The sequence below is a fragment of the Thalassophryne amazonica genome, chromosome 17, assembly GCF_902500255.1.
Source record: "Thalassophryne amazonica chromosome 17, fThaAma1.1, whole genome shotgun sequence".
In the NCBI taxonomy this organism is placed as follows: Eukaryota; Metazoa; Chordata; class Actinopteri; order Batrachoidiformes; family Batrachoididae; genus Thalassophryne; species Thalassophryne amazonica.
In genome coordinates this window covers 15852940-15876380 of record NC_047119.1, presented here as the reverse complement: position 1 = coordinate 15876380, position 23441 = coordinate 15852940, and the positions used below count along the sequence as shown (strand labels likewise).

The 23441-nt window shown below is 41.0% G+C and overlaps 1 protein-coding gene across 1 annotated transcript in view; it reads left to right on the top strand.

Annotated features, from left to right (window-relative positions):
• The first annotated feature begins 17101 nt into the window (after positions 1–17101).
• Positions 17102–23441, top strand: part of si:dkey-34e4.1 (carboxyl-terminal PDZ ligand of neuronal nitric oxide synthase protein) — a 126111-nt gene continuing 119771 nt past the window's right edge. The window contains exon 1 of the mRNA XM_034192984.1: positions 17102–17323. Coding sequence (XP_034048875.1) covers positions 17219–17323 — 105 coding nt within the window. The 5' untranslated portion in view covers positions 17102–17218. The remainder of the gene's footprint in view (positions 17324–23441) is intronic.

Here is a 23441-nt window from a genome sequence, read left to right as displayed (position 1 = left end):
GAATGCTTGGTCTTGTTGGATTTGTGAGAATCTACTGAATCTACTGGTACCTTGTTTCCATGTAACAATAAGAAATATACTCAAAACCTGGATTAATCTTTTTAGTCACAAAGCACTACTATTATTCTGAACACTGCTGTACTTTTGAGTGAGGTCCTTACACCTGAAGTTGCTCCAGGTGTGCAGTTGTGTGCCTTATATGGGAGCAGTATGTGTAAAGTGCATTGAACATTTCTATCAGATGGAAAAGCTCTACAGAAATACAGTTCTTTTATGAAATTGTTTGATAATATAGCAGAGGTATCCTGACAGTAGCTCAAACATTCAAGCTGCATGACAGACAAGTTTAAGCCAAGATGAAAAAGAAATGGAAAACTGCGCAAGTTATGTTCCTTTGTCATTCTAAATAGTTATTTGGTTTCTTGCCTGTGAGTTACAGTCTGATTTGGCTTCTTTGGAGCTTTAATTGCTATTGTTATAAAAACTGACATATTGAAGTGCTTCTTTGGCCGCCTCCTTTTTTCCACTAATAAATGCTGTTAATTTGCACCAACCTAATGTGATCCACTTTGTCCTTAATGATGATTAAAGAGGCAGCATAATGAGATGTTAAAATACATTACAAACTGTGACATGAATACTTGATTACTGTGAGGGACATTATTGGAAATGAGTTGTCCTTTGATCAGCCAAATGGGGCGTATTTACTAACAGAGATGAGCCAAATGTATTGTATTCTGCCGGATTACTTTTCAACAGGATTCTTACATCATAATGAGGAAAATAAAAAAGAAATCAATTAACTGATCAAATTAATAATGTGATTAATTATTCATTACCATTTATAGCTGATGTGTTTGTTGATAATGTTTAGCACATTATACACTTAACAGTTTGCAGGTGCAGCATAATTTAAGGATTTTTTTTTTTCCCCCAAAATTTCTTGTATATTTGTGTTGTCAATCCTGTTGGTAGCATGGCCCAAGCAGAGGGTCACCCCTTTGACTCTGGTCTGCTTGAGGTTTCTTCCTCAAATCATCACAGGGAATTTTTCCCCTTACTGCTGCCGCCTGTGTGCTTGCTCTTGGGGTTGTGTGAAGCACCTTGAGCCAACTTTGTTGTGATTTGGCACTATATATAAATGAAATGAAAAGATGAAAGATGATTTGTACATGAAAAAAAAATCAAAGAACATCTTGCATATCTCAATCACGTCACAATCTTAAATTTTTATGCTTCCAGGTTGTCAAAGATTATTTCTTTTTGTGTCCTTTATGATCAAAGAGCTAAATGCAAATGAGGATTTTCAGGAGAGGCAGAGTTTGTGACACGTCTCTTCAAACAAATCCAGGCTATGCTAAAGTTATTTTTGTTTACAGTCTGTTGCATCATTTTACATTTGATTGATACCTCAGTAGTTGTCATGGAGATGATCTGTGTAATTTAATCTGACTTGACATACCAGCAGCCTTTCTGGAAGAGCTTCCCAGAGTGTAATTACCAAGACTTGAAATATCGGCACCAGGCAAATTTGTCATGTACAAATATTACTTTAATGTTTTTTTAATTGTTTTTGAATCTTCAGGTGAATCTGCCTCATCACCTTCTGCCTCCAGATTGTGCAGACTCCAGCTCTGTTTTATCACTTTCTTTGATGAAATGTGTGAAACCCAGAACAGTGAGGTTTGTTAAAAGTGTGCAATAAAGCCATCTGCTCCACTACACCCCACTGCCATTCTGACAGCATCTCATCCACTGCTGGTGGTTACACACATGCACAGCGGTAGTGCATGTGCCCATGTTTTCCTATGTGTGTGTGTGTGTGTGAACAAACTTGAGAATTTTGAGTCAATGTGGAAGAAAAACGGTGGAATAGTTAAAGGTCATCCAAGGACAAAGTGCTTTGATATTGAGAAAAATCTGTGAAAAGTCAAGGTCAGACCAAGGTCAAAATTTGGTACCGCTGCATAAAGTGTATATCAGGGATATTTTCAATGGCTAAATCAAGGAATGGGTTCAAGATACATCTATGGTTTCTGTTAATGACTAGCAAGCAGTCAAGCATCTCTTTTCTGTTGGTCATAATTAACACATTTTGTGCAATATGACATTGTTATTCATGTAACAGCCATATTTGCAAAGTATAATTTATGTGCTAATAAGCAAACTATTTCTATCAACCTTTTTTTTGTCTGTCTGGTGCACTCACCACTTCACAATGATGCCGCCGTTGTCGTGCGTTACCTGTGCTGCTCCACAGCCTGTCTAGTGGATTTTTATTTTATTTTTTGCCGCCGTTGTCGTGCGTTACCTGTGCTGCTCCACAGCCTGTCTAGTGGATTTTTATTTTATTTTTTACCACCGTTGTCGTGCGTTACCTGTGCTGTTCCACGGCCTGTCTAGTGGATTTTTATTTTATTTTTATTTTTTTTTTTACCACCGTTGTCGTGTGTTACCTGTGCTGCTCCGCAGCCTGTCTAGTGGATTTTTATTTTATTTTCTACCACTGTTGTCGTGTGTTACCTGTGCTGCTCCACAGCCTGTCTAGTGGATTTTTATTTTATTTTTGCACCGTTGTCATGCGTTCGCTGTTGCCGTGCGTTACTTGTGCTGCTTCATGGCCTGTCTGGTGCCTTAACTAAAGCACTCCTTCTGCTGAATCACCTCTAAATTATTTACACATTATTCACTTTGCGTGTTTTTAGGAATCCACTAGGTTGCGTAGCTACTAGCTTTTAGCCGATTTAGCATGGCGGCTTCTCCTGTCTCTCCCGCACTTTTCTGCTCTGGTTGTGAAATGTTTAGCTGTTCCTCGGCCTCCTTTAGCAGTAACGGTACTTGTAATAAGTGCAGCTTATTCGTAGCTTTGGAGGCCAGGCTGGGCGAATTGGAGACTCGGCTCCGCACCGTGGAAAATTCTACAGCTAACCAGGCCCCTGTAGTCGGTGCGGACCAAGGTGGCTTAGCCACCGTTAGTTCCCCCCTGGCGGATCCCGGGCAGTCGGGAAAGCAGGCCGACTGGGTGACTGTGAGGAGGAAGCGTAGCCCTAAACAGAAGCCCCGTGTACACCGTCAACCCGTGCACATCTCTAACCGTTTTTCCCCACTCGACGATACACTCGCCGAGGATCAAACTCTGGTTATTGGCGACTCTGTTTTGAGAAATGTGAAGTTAGCGACACCAGCAACCATTGTCAATTGTCTTCCGGGGGCCAGAGCAGGCGACATTGAAGGAAATTTGAAATTGCTGGCTAAGGCTAAGCGTAAATTTGGTAAGATTGTAATTCACGTCGGCAGTAATGACACTCGGTTACGCCAATCGGAGGTCACTAAAATTAACATTAAATCGGTGTGTAACTTTGCAAAAACAATGTCGGACTCTGTAGTTTTCTCTGGGCCCCTCCCCAATCAGACCGGGAGTGACATGTTTAGCCGCATGTTCTCCTTGAATTGCTGGCTGTCTGAGTGGTGTCCAAAAAATGAGGTGGGCTTCATTGATAATTGGCAAAGCTTCTGGGGAAAACCTGGTCTTGTTAGGAGAGACGGCATCCATCCCACTTTAGATGGAGCAGCTCTCATTTCTAGAAATCTGGCCAATTTTCTTGGATCCTCCAAACTGTGACTGTCTAGCGTTGGGACCAGGAGGCAGAGCTGTGGTCTTATACACCTCTCTGCAGCTTCTCTCCCCCTGCCATCCCCTCATTACCCCATCCCCGTAGAGACGGTGCCTGCTTCCAGACCACCAATAACCAGCAAAAATCTATACTCAACAAAAATATAAACGCAACACTTTTGGTTTTGCTCCCATTTTGTATGAGATGAACTCAAAGATCTAAAACTTTTTCCACATACACAATATCACCATTTCCCTCAAATATTGTTCACAAACCAGTCTAAATCTGTGATAGTGAGCACTTCTCCTTTGCTGAGATAATCCATCCCACCTCACAGGTGTGCCATATCAAGATGCTGATTAGACACCATGATTAGTGCACAGGTGTGCCTTAGACTGCCCACAATAAAAGGCCACTCTGAAAGGTGCAGTTTTGTTTTATTGGGGGGGATACCAGTCAGTATCTGGTGTGACCACCATTTGCCTCATGCAGTGCAACACATCTCTGTCGCATCATCCGTGAAGAGAACACCTCTCCAACATGCCAAACGCCAGCGAATGTGAGCATTTGCCCACTCAAGTCGGTTACGACGACGAACTGGAGTCAGGTCGAGACCCCGATGAGGACGACGAGCATGCAGATGAGCTTCCCTGAGACGATTTCTGACAGTTTGTGCAGAAATTCTTTGGTTATGCAAACCGATTGTTTCAGCAGCTGTCCGAGTGGCTGGTCTCAGACGATCTTGGAGGTGGACATGCTGGATGTGGAGGTCCTGGGCTGGTGTGGTTACACGTGGTCTGCGGTTGTGAGGCTGGTTGGATGTACTGCCAAATTCTCTGAAACGACTTTGGAGACGGCTTATGGTAGAGACATGAACATTCAATACACGAGCAACAGCTCTGGTTGACATTCCTGCTGTCAGCATGCCAATTGCACGCTCCCTCAAATCTTGCAACATCTGTGGCATTGTGCTGTGTGATAAAACTGCACCTTTCAGAGTGGCCTTTTATTGTGGGCAGTCTAAGGCACACCTGTGCACTAATCATGGTGTCTAATCAGCATCTTGATATGGCACACCTGTGAGGTGGGATGGATTATCTCAGCAAAGGAGAAGTGCTCACTATCACAGATTTAGACTGGTTTGTGAACAATATTTGAGAGAAATGGTGATATTGTGTATGTGGAAAAAGTTTTAGATCTTTGAGTCCATCTCATACAAAATGGGAGCAAAACCAAAAGTGTTGCATTTATATTTTTGTTGAGTATATTTAAGCAAAAAAATTCAAAAAGAAAAAATAATATAGCACCTTCAACTGCACCACAGACTAAAACAGTTAAATGTGGTCTATTAAACATTAGGTCTCTCTCTTCTAAGTCCCTGTTGGTAAATGATATAATAATTGATCAACGTATTGATTTATTCTGCCTAACAGAAACCTGGTTACAGCAGGATGAATATGTTAGTTTAAATGAGTCAACACCCCCGAGTCACACTAACTGTCAGAATGCTCGTAGTACGGGCCGGGGCGGAGGATTAGCAGCAATCTTCCATTCCAGCTTATTAATTAATCAAAAACCTAGACAGAGCTTTAATTCATTTGAAAGCTTGTCTCTTAGTCTTTTCCATCCAAATTGGAAGTCCCAAAAACCAGTTTTATTTGTTATTATCTATCGTCCACCTGGTCGTTACTGTGAGTTTCTCTGTGAATTTTCAGACCTTCTGTCTGACTTAGTGCTTAGCTCAGATAAGATACTTATAGTGGGCGATTTTAACATCCACACAGATGCTGAGAATGACAGCCTCAACACTGCATTTAATCTATTATTAGACTCTATTGGCTTTGCTCAAAAAGTAAATGAGTCCACCCACCACTTTAATCATATCTTAGATCTTGTTTTGACTTATGGTATGGAAATAGAAGACTTAACAGTATTCCCTGAAAACTCCCTTCTGTCTGATCATTTTTTAATAACATTTACATTTACCCTGATGGACTACCCTGCAGTGGGGAATAAGTTTCATTACACTAGAAGTCTTTCAGAAAGCGCTGTAACTAGGTTTAAGGATATGATTCCTTCTTTATGTTCTCTATTGTCATATACCAACACAGAGCAGAGTAGCTACCTAAACTCTGTAAGGGAGTTAGAGTATCTCGTCAATAGTTTTACATCCTCATTGAAGACAACTTTGGATGCTGTAGCTCCTCTGAAAAAGAGAGCTTTAAATCAGAAGTGTCTGACTCCGTGGTATAACTCACAAACTCGTAGCTTAAAGCAGATAACCCGTAAGTTGGAGAGGAAATGGCGTCTCACTAATTTAGAAGATCTTCACTTAGCCTGGAAAAAGAGTTTGTTGCTCTATAAAAAAGCCCTCCGTAAAGCTAGGACATCTTTCTACTCATCACTAATTGAAGAAAATAAGAACAACCCCAGGTTTCTTTTCAGCACTGTAGCCAGGCTGACAAAGAGTCAGAGCTCTATTGAGCTGAGTATTCCATTAACTTTAACTAGTAATGACTTCATGACTTTCTTTGCTAACAAAATTTTGACTATTAGAGAAAAAATTACTCATAACCATCCCAAAGATGTATCGTTATCTTTGGCTGCTTTCAGTGATGCCGGTATTTGGTTAGACTGTTTCTCTCCGATTGTTCCTTCTGAGTTATTTTCATTAGTTACTTCATCCAAACCATCAACATGTTTATTAGACCCCATTCCTGCCAGGCTGCTCAAGGAAGTCCTACCATTATTTAATGCTTCAATCTTAAATATGATCAACTTATCTTTGTTAGTTGGCTATGTACCACAGGCTTTTAAGGTGGCAGTAATTAAACCATTACTTAAAAAGCCATCTCTTGACCCAGCTATTTTAGCTAATTATAGGCCAATCTCCAACCTTCCTTTTCTCTCAAAGATTCTTGAGAGGGTAGTTGTAAAACAGCTAACTGATCACCTGCAGAGGAATGGTCTATTTGAAGAGGTTCAGTCAGGTTTTAGAATTCATCATAGTACAGAAACAGCATTAGTGAAGGTTACAAATGATCTTCTTATGGCTTCGGACAGTGGACTTATCTCTGTGCTTGTTCTGTTGGACCTCAGTGCTGCTTTTGATACTGTTGACCATAAAATTTTATTACAGAGATTAGAGCATGTCATAGGTATTAAAGGCACTGCGCTGCGGTGGTTTGAATCATATTTGTCTAATAGATTACAGTTTGTTCATGTAAATGGGGAATCTTCTTCACAGACTAAAGTTAATTATGGAGTTCCACAAGGTTCTGTGCTAGGACCAATTTTATTCACTTTATACATGCTTCCCTTAGGCAGTATTATTAGACGGTATTGCTTAAATTTTCATTGTTACGCAGATGATACCCAGCTTTATCTATCCATGAAGCCAGAGGACACACACCAATTAGCTAAACTGCAGGATTGTCTTACAGACATAAAGACATGGATGACCTCTAATTTCCTGCTTTTAAACTCAGATAAAACTGAAGTTATTGTACTTGGCCCCACAAATCTTAGAAGCATGGTGTCTAACCAGATCTTTACTCTGGATGGCATTTCCCTGACCTCTAGTAATACTGTGAGAAATCTTGGAGTCATTTTTGATCAGGATATGTCATTCAAAGCGCATATTAAACAAATATGTAGGACTGCCTTTTTGCATTTACGCAATATCTCTAAAATCAGAAAGGTCTTGTCTCAGAGTGATGCTGAAAAACTAATTCATGCATTTATTTCCTCTAGGCTGGACTATTGTAATTCTTTATTATCAGGTTGTCCTAAAAGTTCCCTAAAAAGCCTTCAGTTAATTCAAAATGCTGCAGCTAGAGTACTGACGGGGACTAGCAGGAGAGAGCATATCTCACCCGTGTTGGCCTCTCTTCATTGGCTTCCTGTTAATTCTAGAATAGAATTTAAAATTCTTCTTCTTACTTATAAGGTTTTGAATAATCAGGTCCCATCTTATCTCAGGGACCTCGTAGTACCATATCACCCTAATAGAGCGCTTCGCTCTCAGACTGCAGGCTTACTTGTAGTTCCTAGGGTTTGTAAGAGTAGAATGGGAGGCAGAGCCTTCAGCTTTCAGGCTCCTCTCCTGTGGAACCAGCTCCCAATTCAGATCAGGGAGACAGATACCCTCTCTACTTTTAAGATTAGGCTTAAAACTTTCCTTTTCGCTAAGGCTTATAGTTAGGGCTGGATCGGGTGACCCTGGACTATCCCTTGGTTATGCTGCTTTAGACGTAGACTGTGGGGGGGTTCCCATGATGCACTGTTTCTTTCTCTTTTTGCTCTGTATGCATCACTCCGCATTTAATCATTAGTGATCGATCTCTGCCCCCCTCCACAGCATGTCTTTTTCCTGGTTCTTTCCCTCAGCCCCAACCAGTCTCAGCAGAAGACTGCCCCTCCCTGGGCCTGGTTCTGCTGGAGGTTTCTTCCTGTTGGGAGGGAGTTTTTCCTTCCCACTGTTGCCAAGTGCTTGCTCACAGGGGGTCGTTTTGACCGTTGGGGTTTTTCATGATTGTTGTATGGCCTTGCCTTGCAATATGGAGCGCCTTGGGGCAACTGTTTGTTGTGATTTGGCGCTATATAAAAAAAGAGTTAAGAGTTAAGGTGTAAGGTCATGTGGTGTGATTGGGGAATTGAACCTGTGACCTGGGTACAAGCCTGTATCTCTAACGTTAAGCCTTCCTGATCGTAGATGAGGTGAAATAATGAGCAGGCAAGAAAACATGCCAGACTGCCATTCGTCATGACTTCTAAAACAGGAGAATTTGTTCCTTCTTTATTTTTCTTCTCACTATAAATTTGGAATCTTGGTTTTTGGACTGTAAGTATGGAATCTGAAGGCATGTGTGTGTGCTTACATTTTTGAATGTTTTGTGTGTGTGTGTGTGTGTGTGGATGAGTGAAAGAAATGGGCATGTTTTTATTTTTTATTTTTGTCACCAAATGACAAATCAAAAATTTAATTTATTATAAACATAATATTGAAATGGGATTAGTTGTGGCTTGTAAAGTGATCGGCCTGCATCTTTGTCACATTAACACGTGCGTTTTATTATATTATCATGGATTAGGTTGGGTAGCAGTGTTTAATGCTTCTGGCAAAATAAATTAGAAAGCATTATAAAAATACTGAAAAATGCTTCACTTAGTTGTTATAGTTTAACCAGCAGAGGTCGCAATTGTGTTTAAGCGGTTCCAAAATACCTAATTAAATATCTACCTATCTGTCTCTTCATATGGAAATACACTTGACATCCAATTGACCACATGTGTTATTTGATTAAAAATGGAACAGGTGCTAGGTCAGGTTTTAGATCATGCACTTGTGTCATGCATCCACACTTGGGTTCTGTGCAAAACTACCTGGTCACACAACTGGTGGAAAACTGAACTTGAAAGATTAGAAGTATGGAAGCATATCACTGCATATCTCTACTGTTGTTGTATGACACAATACCCTGTGCCAGTAAAACCTGTGTGTTTATTCTGGACTTGCACGTGTATGGCGTAGGTTTAATGTTAATACCAGCAAAAGCAGTGGTGGCAACAAAAACAGACAACAGCACACAGTGTTGCAAATCTGATAGTCGAAGACTGAATATGATGAGCGGTGCGTTGCATCACTTCCACTTTATAACAAATCATTTGTGTCTTGAGGGAGCTGTCATTGTGTTTGGGTTTGTGCATTGTGCACTATTGTTTGGTTGCGTTTTGAAATTTTAGTTCTTTGATTAAGTTATATTGCTCATGCAGACTTCTTTGGTATTTGTTGTTATGAGTATATATATTTATATATATGTATACATTCTTTATTTTTTATAGTATAAGGGCTGGGTATTTCGGCCACACGGGTACACTGTTAAGTTGTTCTTTTTATGAGTTTTTGTCATTGTGATCTGTGTGCCGAATAAATAAAAGTCATTCATCCATTCATTCTTCACTCATATGACTTGTCATACAGGTAACAGTGACTGAACTCTCTGTCATCTGGTCAGAGACTTTCATCACCATCCTAAACTTACTGGTCCACTGATCAGTGGCAGAATAAAACACTGTAGGTTGCGAATACAGCACAAGGGCGTAGCTAGGATTTCTGGAATGGGGATGGGGGGTGTGGCTAACTGAGCTTTAAATGTACACAAGCTTGCAAAATAATGATTATTCAAAAATAATGATAATTAAAAACAAGTTTCATGTAGAGCAGGTGAAAATGTACTAGAGTTTATTCTTCCATGTCTGGCTGAGAGTCAAAACGACTTTTTTTTTTTTCGAAATTTTCTTACAAAGAAGTTAAATTTCAAGTGCAGATTTCCAGAAAGCACATGTAAGACTCAAATTTAGATTTGACCTGTTTTGTATAAAAATCCTCTGTTCTACTGCAGTGTTTATTTTTTTTTAATTAATTTTCAGTATTAATGAAACGTTTTATCATCCCGATCCACACGTTGTCAATTTTTTAGTTATCTTGTGTCATGTTTTGACCACAAGCCAGAAGTAAGCATCAATAGAGTCAGAGGAAACCCTACTGGAAGAAAAAAAAGTTGCAGTTCCTTGACTGGCCACTTGAGGCTGGCTCTAAAAGCAAGCAAGTTCCGATTCAAGTCCATGTTAAAATGTCCAACTTTACAGCAGAAATAAACGTGTTTACAATCTGGTATGAACACAGATTGTCTCTAGATAGTTTCCTCACCATGACAAGTCTACAGTTGTGAATTTTTTCTAACTTCTTAGTTTAAGACAGCCCTATGGCTGACTACCATCCTATCCAGGGTGTACCCCGCCTCACGCCCAGTTGGGGTAGGCTCCACCCCCGTCACCCTTATTTGGAGTAAGAGGTTGAAGACAAGTGAGTGTAGTTTGACATTATAAGTGACAAAGTTATGTATAATTGGGGGCATGGTCGCTTTGACTGACAGTTTCTGAGCCAAGTTCCGACTCACTGTGTCCGTAACTTGTGTGTGTCGTTTGATGCATTAGAAGAACGGTCGCACAGTCCCCAAAAATATTTCATAGACACCCAAATCAAGGTTAGCCTGTTAGCTTAGCTGTTTCAGATTTGAAGAGAGGCCTGTTCAGGCTTCTCTTGTCACACACCGAGTCACCCATGTTCCACCTCTTCATGCATTAATGAGTTCATTGTGATGGAGGCAGAATCTGCGCTACCAACATGGTAATGGCCAGGCATGGACTTCATGTCGGCTATTCCGGGTCTATAGAAAACGTATGGATAACGCCATAAAGGTTTTGTCCAGTCTATGGAAAATTTTCACATTTAAGATGAAATTGGGCAGTTTGTACATTTAAAAAACACAAACTATAAAATGATTAATAAACTATCAAAGTAGTTGCTGATTTACTTAACAAAATTAGTTGTTTAATCATTGTAGCTCTACTCGATATATTCTTGTAATTTTATGAAGATGATGGCTTTGATTGCTTTGAGTTTACACAAGTTGGCTGGATCTACCACACACACACACAAGTTAATTTATACTTTTGTGAGTGTCTTAAATTTTAAGGGTCCAGACAGGACTGGACCGTTATTTGGCGATGGACTTAAACGCAGGGAACAATACAAGACGGAATGCGAATGAAAGAAGATTTATTATTGAAAACTAAAAAGTGGTCTGCTGAGGAGAGAGCTGGCCTGCCTTCTAGCGGTGGAAATCCAGGTGCTGCTGGATACAGGGGCAGTCTTGAAGGAATGTGTCAACTAAGGATTCTAGGACCAGAGGGACACTTGATGCCCAGGCCAGTGTTAACTCAGTATAAGGGCACTTCGGCGTCTGAGCACACAGCTGGTGACGCGTTAAAGGTCACGGTGCAGCAGTCAGGTAAAATCCTCTGACCTCCGTCTGGAGCGTGGACGAGGCGTGGAGGCTGGAGAGGCTAACAGTTAAGCAAGGCACAGAGAACAGACGAAGTCTACAGTAGTATCTGGCATCGACTGGCTTGATAGCACGGAGAACAATCAACCATAGCATGGACAGGACATGTACCAACCACCTGGCTTCATGGCATGGAGAAACAATCAAGAATCCAGCAAACATGAACTGAAAGCCCAGGTTTAAATAGTCTATCGAAATCAGTCACTCATGTGATCCAGGTGTTCTCTCAGAAATCAGTTACTCAGATAATCCAGGTGTAAAACAAAAACTGATGGCGCCATCTGGTGGACAAAACAACACATGACAATGGAATCCTGACTGCAGAGTAAATACAGCCAGATGAACAAAGATTTACTTGAAAGAACAATTGTACAAGATCATTTCAGTTGTGAATGGGGTGTTGCTACTGTAATCTTACTATTCACGGTTTGAGAGTATCCCAGAATCCTTTGCACGCTGGGGAAGGAGGCTTTTTGGTCACACATGTCACTGCTGAATTGTCTTGTGTATCAGTTTTTGTTATTGTCAAGTTTGTGTGCCAAAATAAATAAGTTCAAGTTCAAGTTGATGATGGCTCAGCTTAATGCTAACTTTAACACTGAAAATGCCATAGACATGCTAATGCGTTAGCATCAGTCCCGTTTTTAAGTTATAAAATACATCTATCAACTGTTTCAGAAGACCATAACAGGTCGGTTTAACATAAAAGGTAAATATTACTCACAGACATATGCTCTTTAGGGTTTTAGCGGGGAAAAATTAAGATAAAGCGAAATAAAACAAAGCGCCAACGAAGCAGCAGATCGAAGGTCGAAGCACTGCTTCACTGGTTCAAGGTTCAAAGCAAAGCCGCGCTGCAGAAATGATTGATTATACAGACCCGCTGCAGGGTCTGTAATCAGTGTAGAGAAATGATCATTTTCCAAAAACAACGGCCACTCTGAAGGACCGATAAGGGAATCGTTAATCAAAAAGGCTATTGATGTCAATGGATCGAATCATTTCTTAAGGATACCCGAAAAGAACCAGTTCGCAACACGCAACCCTAACAACAACACGCTTTTTTTTAGTTTTATTTATTTATTTTTTTTATAAAACTCACATTAAAGACTCACGATTATCTTAGTTAAACACCTAAATACATATTTTGGTTGAACTCACCTCCATAACGACGTAATGTTGCAAACAATTTGCCACAAACGCTTGTTTACACTGACAACGAAATCTCGGCCTCCCCAGCGAGAACGTGATTACGCGTGAGATTTGACACCATAAAGACCACCCTGCTCAGAGTGCCGCTCTCACTGGACTGACATCTCTGCTAATTTGGAATTGTGGGATAATTTGCACCCACAGATTGAGTTTGCCGGACTACTTTCGCCTGCTCAGCGCGCCGTTCTCGTTGGAGCAACAACACACAGAATGTGTCTCTTTGTCCCAGATAGTTCTCTTTCAGTGCAGCTTCTTGTTCTGACTTTAACACGAAGTTACCACCTAAGTCTTTCATCGCCAACTGTAAATGGTAATCAAACCATTCCAATCGTATCTTTCTGAACTCTTCCGCGTCAAACTCCATCGTGTCAGTGTTTACAATGTGCTTGAGCAATAACAGGTGAAGTTGCTCATAAACTTTAAGTTTCTTAAATATTTATTATGGCCACTCTTAAAATTTCAGTTATCTTTATAATTTTATTACTACTAAATTTTAGAATTGATTTATTTGAGATATACTCATTATCTCACAGGAATACATCACAATTATCTGGGAACTACTTTTTGCGCAGGAATTCTTCAAGTGTGTTGGTGGGCGCGTACTAACACAGAATACCCAGAAACTGGACAGTTGTTCGGCCATAACGAGAGCGTCCACTTTTAGCTTGCCATAATGCCAGCAATGCCATAATATATACTTTTTTCTTGAGCTGCTTGGGTGGGTAGGGAGAGTTCCCATGGGATAAAAAAGCTTTTTAACCTACCATCCCTGGTTCTCAAGACCAGGCACCTAAGTGCCCTTACCAAAAAATAGTACTGATAAGTATATAAAAAGTAATCTAGAAGTATACTTGAAACATACTTGCATATACTACTTTTTGGTAAGGGTGGCTCTACTCTACTCTTCTCTACTCTCCTGTTTTACTCTTCCTTTTTAGATATTTAGATATACCTTTGTATACTGGCATAGTTCCACCTTAGAATTGGAATATAATATATAAGATATACCTTACTGAATTTTCACAAGCTAAGATAGTGGCGCTCGTGAAAGTATGCGTAAAGCCGGGCAGACACTGTACGATATTTTCAATTGTTGTACTCAGCTCCAAGTCAAACTGTATGACAAAAGTGCAGGGTGTAAAAGTTCAGAGCGCACGATTTATGTTCTCACACTGTACGGCCCGATGCTCTGATGCAATCTGACTACTCACATTGGGCCTCATGTATCAACGTTGCGTACGGCGATATTTGAGCGTATATGGGGTGTACGCCAAAACGGCTGCGCTACTTGGCATTTATCAATGTGGTCGTTGGCGTACGCTGCGCTGAAAATATACACCAGGTCAAGAGGTGGCGTAAATTATACACCAAAATGAACCAGCGCTGGAATCCACATAAAAATGAAGATGATCAACATGATAAACAGTGCCATTATACAAATCAATGCATATGTTAGATAAATAACACTTTCCTGATTATACTACATAATAATCAATAGGGATTGTTATGGAGCACGAACCGTGGCCACAGCGCTGACTGCAAAGAAAGCGCTGCTCGCCTTTTTCTCCAGACTTCGAGCCTGGAGCCAGAGCAGCGCTGAGCTTAACTTCATGTAGTGTGATCGTTTTAGACTATGAAACTGATAATAACAACTGTAGTTTCGTCATTCCCTTAATTCGTCCGTGCTGCAACCAGGTTTTGTCGTCTCCATTCGGTTGTCACAATAAAATAAATACAGAAATACATTTAAAAAATAAAGAAATCTGACAGATTAGGCGTGTCTTATTAATTGAGCGAGCAAATATCCACATGTCAAGAATTACTGACATGTGAAAAGAGAATACAGTGGTCCCTCGCTATAACACCGTTCACCTGTCATGGCCTCGGAGTCTCGTGGAGTATTTAGTCCAATTTTGCATGCCTTTTTTTTTTTTACAGTGTTCTGTGTTCTGCGTATCTGTTTATAAGAATCTTGTCGCCCAGAGGAAAAAAGAGCGCCAACAACCACTCATAACTGTGTTTGTTACACGGAAACAAACACCTGCTGCAGCGAGATGTGAGTGGAAAAAGGTGTAGCGTCAGGACGCAGAGGAGCGATCTGTGAAATACTGGTCAGTCACTATTAATTTCTTATGTGTCCGACCTCGTTTGTTGATCGTTAAAATTAATTTGTTAGTTCTAAATGCCATCATAATTATTTATAGGAAAACGTTCTATTTTTATTTCTCAAACAAATGTTTGGGCCTGAAACAGTTTGGTATTATTTTCCTACTAAGGTTTGAACTTTGAGAGTGTTTACACACGAGAGAAAAGTGAGAAAATGTCCATGCCTGATTGAGAAAGTGTATAAACTGTGTAGTGAGGGCTTTTACAGCTTTGAAACGTCTATAATAATTGTAAAAAATAACGCTGACTACGTCGCGGTTTCGCGTATTACGGGCTATTTTTTAGAACGTAACTCCAGCGATTAATGAGGGACCACTGTAACACTTTATTGATTATATACTACAAAACAATTGATACGACGGCCGCTTTTGACGCTCTATTGGCACGCGTCGTGTTTGGTGGAGTTCTTTTTCATTGCCGTCTTCCTGGCTTTCATGTCGTAAAATGAGGGTGTGTCTGAAGCGGAGTCTGAATATTTATGGGCGTGTTTATTATAATTACGATCGTTTCCACCCACCGCATTTATCAAGATCACGTCAGGCGTACGCCAGAAATGGGCAGGTGCGCACTGCTTGATACATGTCACGGCGACTTTGGTGTATTTCAAGTTTACGCCGTAAATTTACGCCACAAGTGCGCAACATTGATACATGAGGCCCAATGTACTTTCAAAAACCACACATCGGACTTGTGTTTCCGGAAGCAAAATGTAAACAGAAGCTTTTTTTCTTTTAGACTTTATTTACATTTCTTATTTTTACAAAAACTCTCCATTGGAGACAACAAATTAACAAAAACAATAACAACAACAACAACAACAAAAAAACAATACAAGACTTTACATGAGTTGAAGAATAAGGGGAAAGTAACAGAAGCTGCTCTCCCAAAGAGATGATCACTGTTTATGCTCTCTCCGGTGTTTGCACATGCACAGTGTAAGAGGTTGGGGTAAATCAGCTCGTAGATGCTTGTAGTGCTGCTTCAACAGCGCGATACCCTCACGAGGGCAGACCAGAATATCAAACAGGTTTGATTTTCATCCAACCATACGATTGCCGATCGGGAGGTGGTCATGAGAGGTTAAACGTAGCTCCTTACTCCATGTATACTACACGATGCAGGATTAAGCTGAAACTTGGCGCGAGCCAAAAAATTCTCACACGAGTGAAAAATCGACTCAAAAAGGGCCAAAACTCGCACAGTGTAAACTAGAGGTGAGCGTATCGATCCTAATATCGATACCAACGCTGGTATTGATATTGAACGATCCTCATGTAAAAAGATTGATACTCAAGCTTTTTTTCTCTCCCGCAAGCAATGACTGCTGCGCACACAGATTCATCAAAGTCTGCTCTCTGTCTGTAAGAGCAGCGCTGTGCTGTGTCACACAACACGGAGCAGCGCACCCCTGTATTGTGGTTTGTCAGCCCTCTACCTCAGGAGATTTTAAGTTGTGTTGAGTAATATTTTTTTAAACAAAAATGTTGATTGTGATAAAGTATTTTGTTGTCATGTCATTCTATCCTAGGTCTTTTGGATCCTTTGGGTCTATGAAGCTTAAATATGAAAAGGTATCGGTATCGATATTGGCAATACTGGGCCTGTATTTACTTGGTATCGGATCAATACCAAAATTCCTGGTATCGCCCACCTCTAGTGTAAACCCAGCTTAAAGGCATCAACTGGGGTGAGGGGGGCGTGCGGACGTGGTGAGCTCCCTCAACCCACCCACCCTTTCCCCTTGCTACGCCCCTGCAGTAGATGCATTTCCAACATGATTCCAAACACGTAGTAACGCACAAGAGAGACCATGCCATTTCACACTGTAAATGTATTAAAATAGCGCCATTAAACGATTTTCGAATGCGTATTTGAAGCATTTAGGGGAACTCCGGTTTATCAGAGGGTTGCATCATTCCTGGGAATGGGAAGTTTACTCCAGCAGGGAGTAGCTGCTTTATGTGGAAGGAGGAACAGGACGGGACTCAAACAACCACTACTTCGCCCCCCCCCCCCCCCCCCCCCCCCCCCAAAAAAAAAAAACCCCCAAACAAACAAACAACAACAAAAAAAACGAACATTCTAACGTTCTTAAGTGAATTTCCAATCGTGAAAATCCACACTTGTATGCTGTTTCTGGCGCCTAAACCTGCGCCCCCCCCGCCCTCCTCCCCACCTCGACAACAGGACGTTTGGGATCCAGAGAAACAACAATGCGCCGGGAAGCCGCTTCCCAGCAAAAACTCCGAGGACCGCACCGTGTGTAAGCCGCGGTGCTTCGGTGTTTTAGCCGGTTACGGAGCGCTGTTAGCGGCTATGCCCGCCAGGAACAGGTACAACCTGGTGGAAGATGTGGCGGATTCCAGGCTGCCGCTCCACAACGAGGAGGCTTACCAGCAAGGCATCTGCTTCCAGGCAAAGGTAACACACACAAAAACTACACTTTTCCTGCCGGTTTGGCTTTATAGGACGCCGTTTTCTAGTACATTTGGACTATCCACTATCATGAAGTTTCAGCACATGGTGTCTGTTCCATCTGGATTCTTGGCTTCCAAACTCCACAGTTTTAGGATAAATCTGAATAAAACTGACGTTTCATTTGTAAAACATCCGTATCTCTTGGATTTGAGTTGGTTTGTTTCCTTATAAACAATTATTCACAGTACAGCTAAAACAAATTACAATAAAATTTAATTACTAAGGTTAAAAATACAATAACACTAATAAAATATTTGGACAAAAGAAATTGATAGATAAGGAGCACCATGGACTAGAGCCAAACCGATATGGATTTTTTGAGGCCGATGTCGATAACGATATTTGGATGAAAAAAATGCAGATAGCCGATAAATCAGCCGATATATATATTTTTTAAATGAATAAAATGTGCTTTTTTGGACCCTTAACCAAAAAAGGTATGAGCTAAAAGCTGAACCTTTGTCCTCATATTGATTAACTTTATAACAGAGAATTTTCAAGTTCAAAAAATGCAATCAAGAATTAAACCTTTGTGAAATTAGCAAATACATATCCTTAAAAAGAGTTGTGAAATACATCTGATCTTGTACCTCTTGTTGCTGCAACTTAGACATAGGTTCAGGATAAGGATATAGATCCTTATAAACTTACTTGCATGCTTTTGTCAGCCAACCAGTGCAGTGTGACGGCGAACTACGGGGGCTGGTGATGAACACATTTAAGCAGGGGTGTAAGCAGCTCTCACTTGAATGGAGTCAGAGCTCCATCTACTGGACAAACGGTGCAAGGACATTTTACATTGCCGACACAAACATTATTTCAGTAACTGTTCTGTTTATGAGAAAATATCGGCCGATAGTGAGTACTTTGAAAAGGGCTCATATCGGCCGATAATATCGGCTGGCCAATATATCGGTCGGGCTCTAAAATATACCATACATGTGCATGATAATGTTTCCACCTAAAAGTCTGATTTCACAATAAAAGCATTTGTAGCAGCGTATTTGTTATATACATGCCAGGAGGTGTGTGGATGAACTGTTAATGGTGCTGATTTTACACTGACAAAGAGAGTTAAAACCCCCATTTTCCTGTGAGGAAACCGTTCCTCTGCAGCTCTGACTTTATAACAACTCCAGCAGTCTTGTCTTTCCATTTGTCAGCTCTTTTGCTGTCATTTGTCCAGCTGCAGATAATTTTGTCCTGGCTATTCACACATTTTCATCCACAGATGGACACGAGGCATCCATCATCAGTCACATTGTGAATTTTTCCACCAATGATCCAGGTGCAGACCAATAATAAGGGTATAGTTTTTTGTTATGAAACCGCCGTCTGATTCAATCCGCTGCCGTCGTTACCTTCTTTTTGGATTTGAAGACATTACATCGGAAGGAGTTGCTGGAGCCGTCTCGTGCAATATAGCTGAAGATCTTTAAGTCCTGAGAGTCATGAGACACGTAGAAAATCCTGAGAAATATGACAAAGTTAATGAGACATTAAAGGTTTTACTATCAAAACTTCAAAAGACAAAGGACACTTTACCCACAAGTCCAGCAAAGCTGTGTGGGTTTTGTCATCACGTTGATTGGCTAATTAACTCGAAAATTTCAGGATAATTCTGGGACAGGTTAGCAGTGTTTAGAAGGACATAAGAGCAAAGCTTTTTTCAAACTACTAATTGTTTGAGCGCAATAACTCCTGCTGTACAAAAGTGATCGTGACCAAACTTGGTCTGAATAAACAGAAACCCAAGTCTATTAATTTGAGGGTCAGAGGTCAAGGCCAATGGAAGCATTTCATAGTTATGTTAACAATCCCATTGATATGACGATCACAGGGTCAAAGGGTAAGGCCACTGGAATGGTCTTTTTTTAAACCCCAAATAGATTGATAAGATTCCCTCTGCAATGCCTATTTTTTCATAGCTCACCACTTTGTTCATTTGATCCCAAAATGACAAACAGCAATTCAAATAAACAGATTTTTACAACTTTAAATATTTGCATTATTTATACGAACAAGCATGTACATGATAGTACACATACAGACTTTGCACCGACTGCAGCGTTTCAATATTAATTTCATAATCTGACACAAATGCACAATTGTGAACTGTCCAACAGGTGCCAGTGTTCAGCATGTCTTCATTTTCATGCAGACTCTGGGCACAAAGATGTTGCAAAAGTTTCAAAATGTTGCAAAACAGTGTTTTGAGTTCGCCATCACTAATTTACAATATCAGTGAAAGGTTTTGGGATCATTCCCAGCCTGCACCAGCAAATCATCTGGAAAATTTGAGAGTAGCGCCTTCAGTGCATAAAACCTCCATCACAGCAGCAAATTTCATTGACAACAATGCGAATGTGTGTGTGTGAGAGAGAGAGAGACATTGAGAGAGAGAAAACACAGCAATGGCTGAGAGTTAGTGTGAATGAAAAGAGAAACCATTGCAATATCATTGACACAACCTGGCTGAGACAGATTGACTCACATACTCACTCGTCTACATTTTTGCTGCATAAGCCCGAAGCTGTTACCAGGGCAGAGAATATGCAAATATATCCTAGAATACCTTCATATACTGTAACCATACTATGCACCTACGCTGTCCTACCTGGGTTTTGTCCTTGACTACAGTCCGGCTATGAGGCTCTATTTGTTCTCTGAGGGGGGGCTCACTCTCCAACACTTTGAAAACCCCTGAGATATACAAACCACCTCAGCTGGCTCCTTTCAGTGTGAAGAAGCAGCTCCTCCTGTCCAGGAGTGTAAGCCCAGATACCCGACGGAGGAGTCTCATATCCCTGCTTGTATCCATGACCTTATTTTTTTCAGTAATTACCCAAAATTCATGACCAAAGGTGAGAACAGGAGCATGAATTGACTGGTAAATTGAGAGTCTTGCCTACTGGTTCAGCTCCTTCTTCTTGACCATGATGGTCTGGTGCAGAGTACATTAAAACAACAGATCTCATCGCAATTTGTCTATAGATCTCACACTCTACCTCCACTCATGAACAAGACTCCTCCACTTGGAGCAGTAACTCTTCCCTGACCCAGAGGGGACATTCCAAAGTTTGCTGACAGAGGACCGTGGTCTCAGGTTTGGAGGTGCTGATTCTAATCTCAGATGCTTCACCCTCTGCCTCAAACCTGCTTAGTGAGCATCGGAGGTCACTGCCTGATGAAGCCAGCAGAACCGCATCATCCACAAAAAGCAGAGATGCATTTCTGAGGTCACCATACTGGACACCCTCCAATCCCTGACTGTGCCTTAAAATTCTGTCTGTGAACCTCATGAACAGGACTGGTAACAACACAGGAACCAAATGGTTCCTGTGTTGTTACCAGTCCTGTTCATGACACAGTTCCATTTTGAGAGCTCATAAATAATTGGACAAGGTAATTCTAAGGATCCATTCATTCTCTATACCAGGGGTGGGCAACTTGTTCCAGAAAGGGCCAAGAGGGTGCAGGTTTTCTTTGCAGCCACTGATTCCACCAGGTGATTTCACTGATTAACTGATTCCATCTGCTCAAAATGATATTAATCAGTGAAATCACCTGGTGGAATCAGTGGCTTCAAAGAAAACCTGCACCCTCTTGGCCCTTTCTGGAACAAGTTGCCCACCCCTGCTCTATACCCATTTATTGCAGTTAAGGGTCAGAGGATGGGTATGTTCCATTCAGTTTGAAAATCAGAAATATTCTTGGAAAACACATGAATTCTGCTGTAATACAAGACCTCTGGATGTGCGGACAGTCGTGGTCCCAAAGCAGAAGTATTCAAATTTTCCATCTTATTTTGCCTTTCAAAACACTTTAACCCAAAAAATAACTCTTTTCAGATAAAGTAATTTCCAAGGTTGTTAGGTGAGACATCAGCTTTGGAGCCTCGTTTGGCCTTCCAGGAATGTCTGCCAGTTTTGGTAGTGCAAAAAAAAAAAAGTTTGCTTGTCCCAGTTATCATACTGCATGAAACACATACATAAACATTTTTAAATCAGTGGGTGTAGATGACTGGCATCAATAAAATAAATAGAAATAATCAGATCAGAATCAGAATTGAATTTATTGCCTAGTAATTTCGCACATACATGGAATTTGATCTGGTGTTATTGGTGCATCAACAGTAACAAAAGAAAACACTTCTGTAAGAAGTAAAACACTCATATAGGAAAAACTATATTCATTGTTAAATATAACGCAATGAAATGGGAGTGTACAAAAACAGGTGACTGGAGTACAGATGTACAGTACCTTTCACTGCATAGCTGCTGTTTTTGTGTCGAGGTTTTGATCCTGATGGACCTCAGCCTCTTCCCAGAGGAGAGGGTGACAAAAAGTTTGTGTCTTGGGTGGGAGGGATTGAGCACAATCTTCCTTGTTCACCTCAGGGCCCCAGAGACATACAGGTCCTGTAGGGATGGCAGACTGCAGTCGATCACCTTCTCTGCTGCGTGGATGATACGCTGCAGTCTGGTCCTGTCCTTAGTAGTGGCAGCAGTGTACAAGATGGTGATGGACTCAATAATGGCAGTGTAGAAGTTCACCATCATTGTTTTTGGCATGTTGAACTTCCTCAGCTGCCACAGAAAGTACATCCTCTGTCTGTTGTGCTCTCTTGAGAGAGCTGACGTTCAGCTCCCACTTGAGGTCCTGGGTGATGCTGATCCCCAGGTAGTGGAAGGACTCCACACTTGTGACTGGAGAGTCGCACAGGGTGACAGGGTGGCCAGGACTGGGTTCTTTCTGAAGCACATCTCCACTGTCTTGAGAGTGTTGAGCTCCATATTGCTCTGTCTGCACCAAGACACCAGGTGGTCCATCTCCCGTCTGTAGGCAGACTTGTCCCATCACAGATGACCCACTGACAATATGGTGCTGTATGGAAAATCTGTCTAGAGGAGGCAGTTTTCAAAAACAGAGTGATCGTGCAAGAAGGAGATTAGTGATGAATCCACCAAGACAACCATGACAACTCTGATGGAGTTATAGGCTTTTGTCGATGTGATTGTAGAAAGTGCATAGTTCAACGTTATTCGTTTGTTGCATCACTGGTTGTACAGCTTCAAGGTGGAGTGGAACAGAAAAGTGTTTTCTTAAAAAGACGTGAATTGTTATCCAAAGTTGGCCAGAAAGCACATGCGAAGCTCAAGCGTAGTTTAGCTTTGTCGTCGTGTATGAAAGTCCTCTGTTCTCTGTTTTTCTTTCTGTACAAAATTGGAATTCCGATATTGCTCATGATGTCCAGAAGTGAGAAAAGCTGTTGTATTAATCTGAAAGTGGCTGTACACAGTTTCAGGACTTGAACCATAGTGCTCTTTGTCAGGTTCTTTTATCTTTTTATCTTGTAGTGGTTATGAATAAAGAACATTTTGTGTCAAATTGTCTTTATCTGGGCATATTTTAGGGTCTCCACATGATTTTTATCATAAACTATTTAAATATGATGGTGGATCTGCCAAAAAAGGGTGGAGCCAAGAAATCTTAAAGACATGTTTATTATTGTACGCTTGCTCTCATAAAAAAAAAATAAAATAAAATGTCTTATTTGTAATAAGCTACTCGTACAATCTCCATATGGCTTGGAATCATCAACTAAATTTATACTTTACTGTTACAGTAAGCAGGGCCGCATGGTGGCTTAGTGGTTAACACTGTTGCCTCACAGTAAAAAGGTCATGGGATCGATTCCCATCTGTGGCATGTTCTCCCCGTGTTTGCGTGGGTTCCCTCCAGGTGCTCCAGCTTCCTCCCACATCCAAAGACATGCAAGTCAGGCAGATTGGAAACTTTAAATTGTCCGTAGATGTGCGTGCGGGTGTGAATGTGTGTGTTTGTCTATACGAGGTCTGTTAGAAAAGTATCGGACCTTTTTATTTTTTGCAAAAACCTGATGGATTTGAATCACGTGTGCTTGCATGAGCCAACCTGGACATGCTGTGACATGCCCACCTCGTCCAACATTCGGAAGATTCAGACGGCTTTCGGTGGCTTTTCAGTCATGTGACTATCCGAGAAATTGTGGAAGAGGTGGGCATCATTTTTCAGAGTC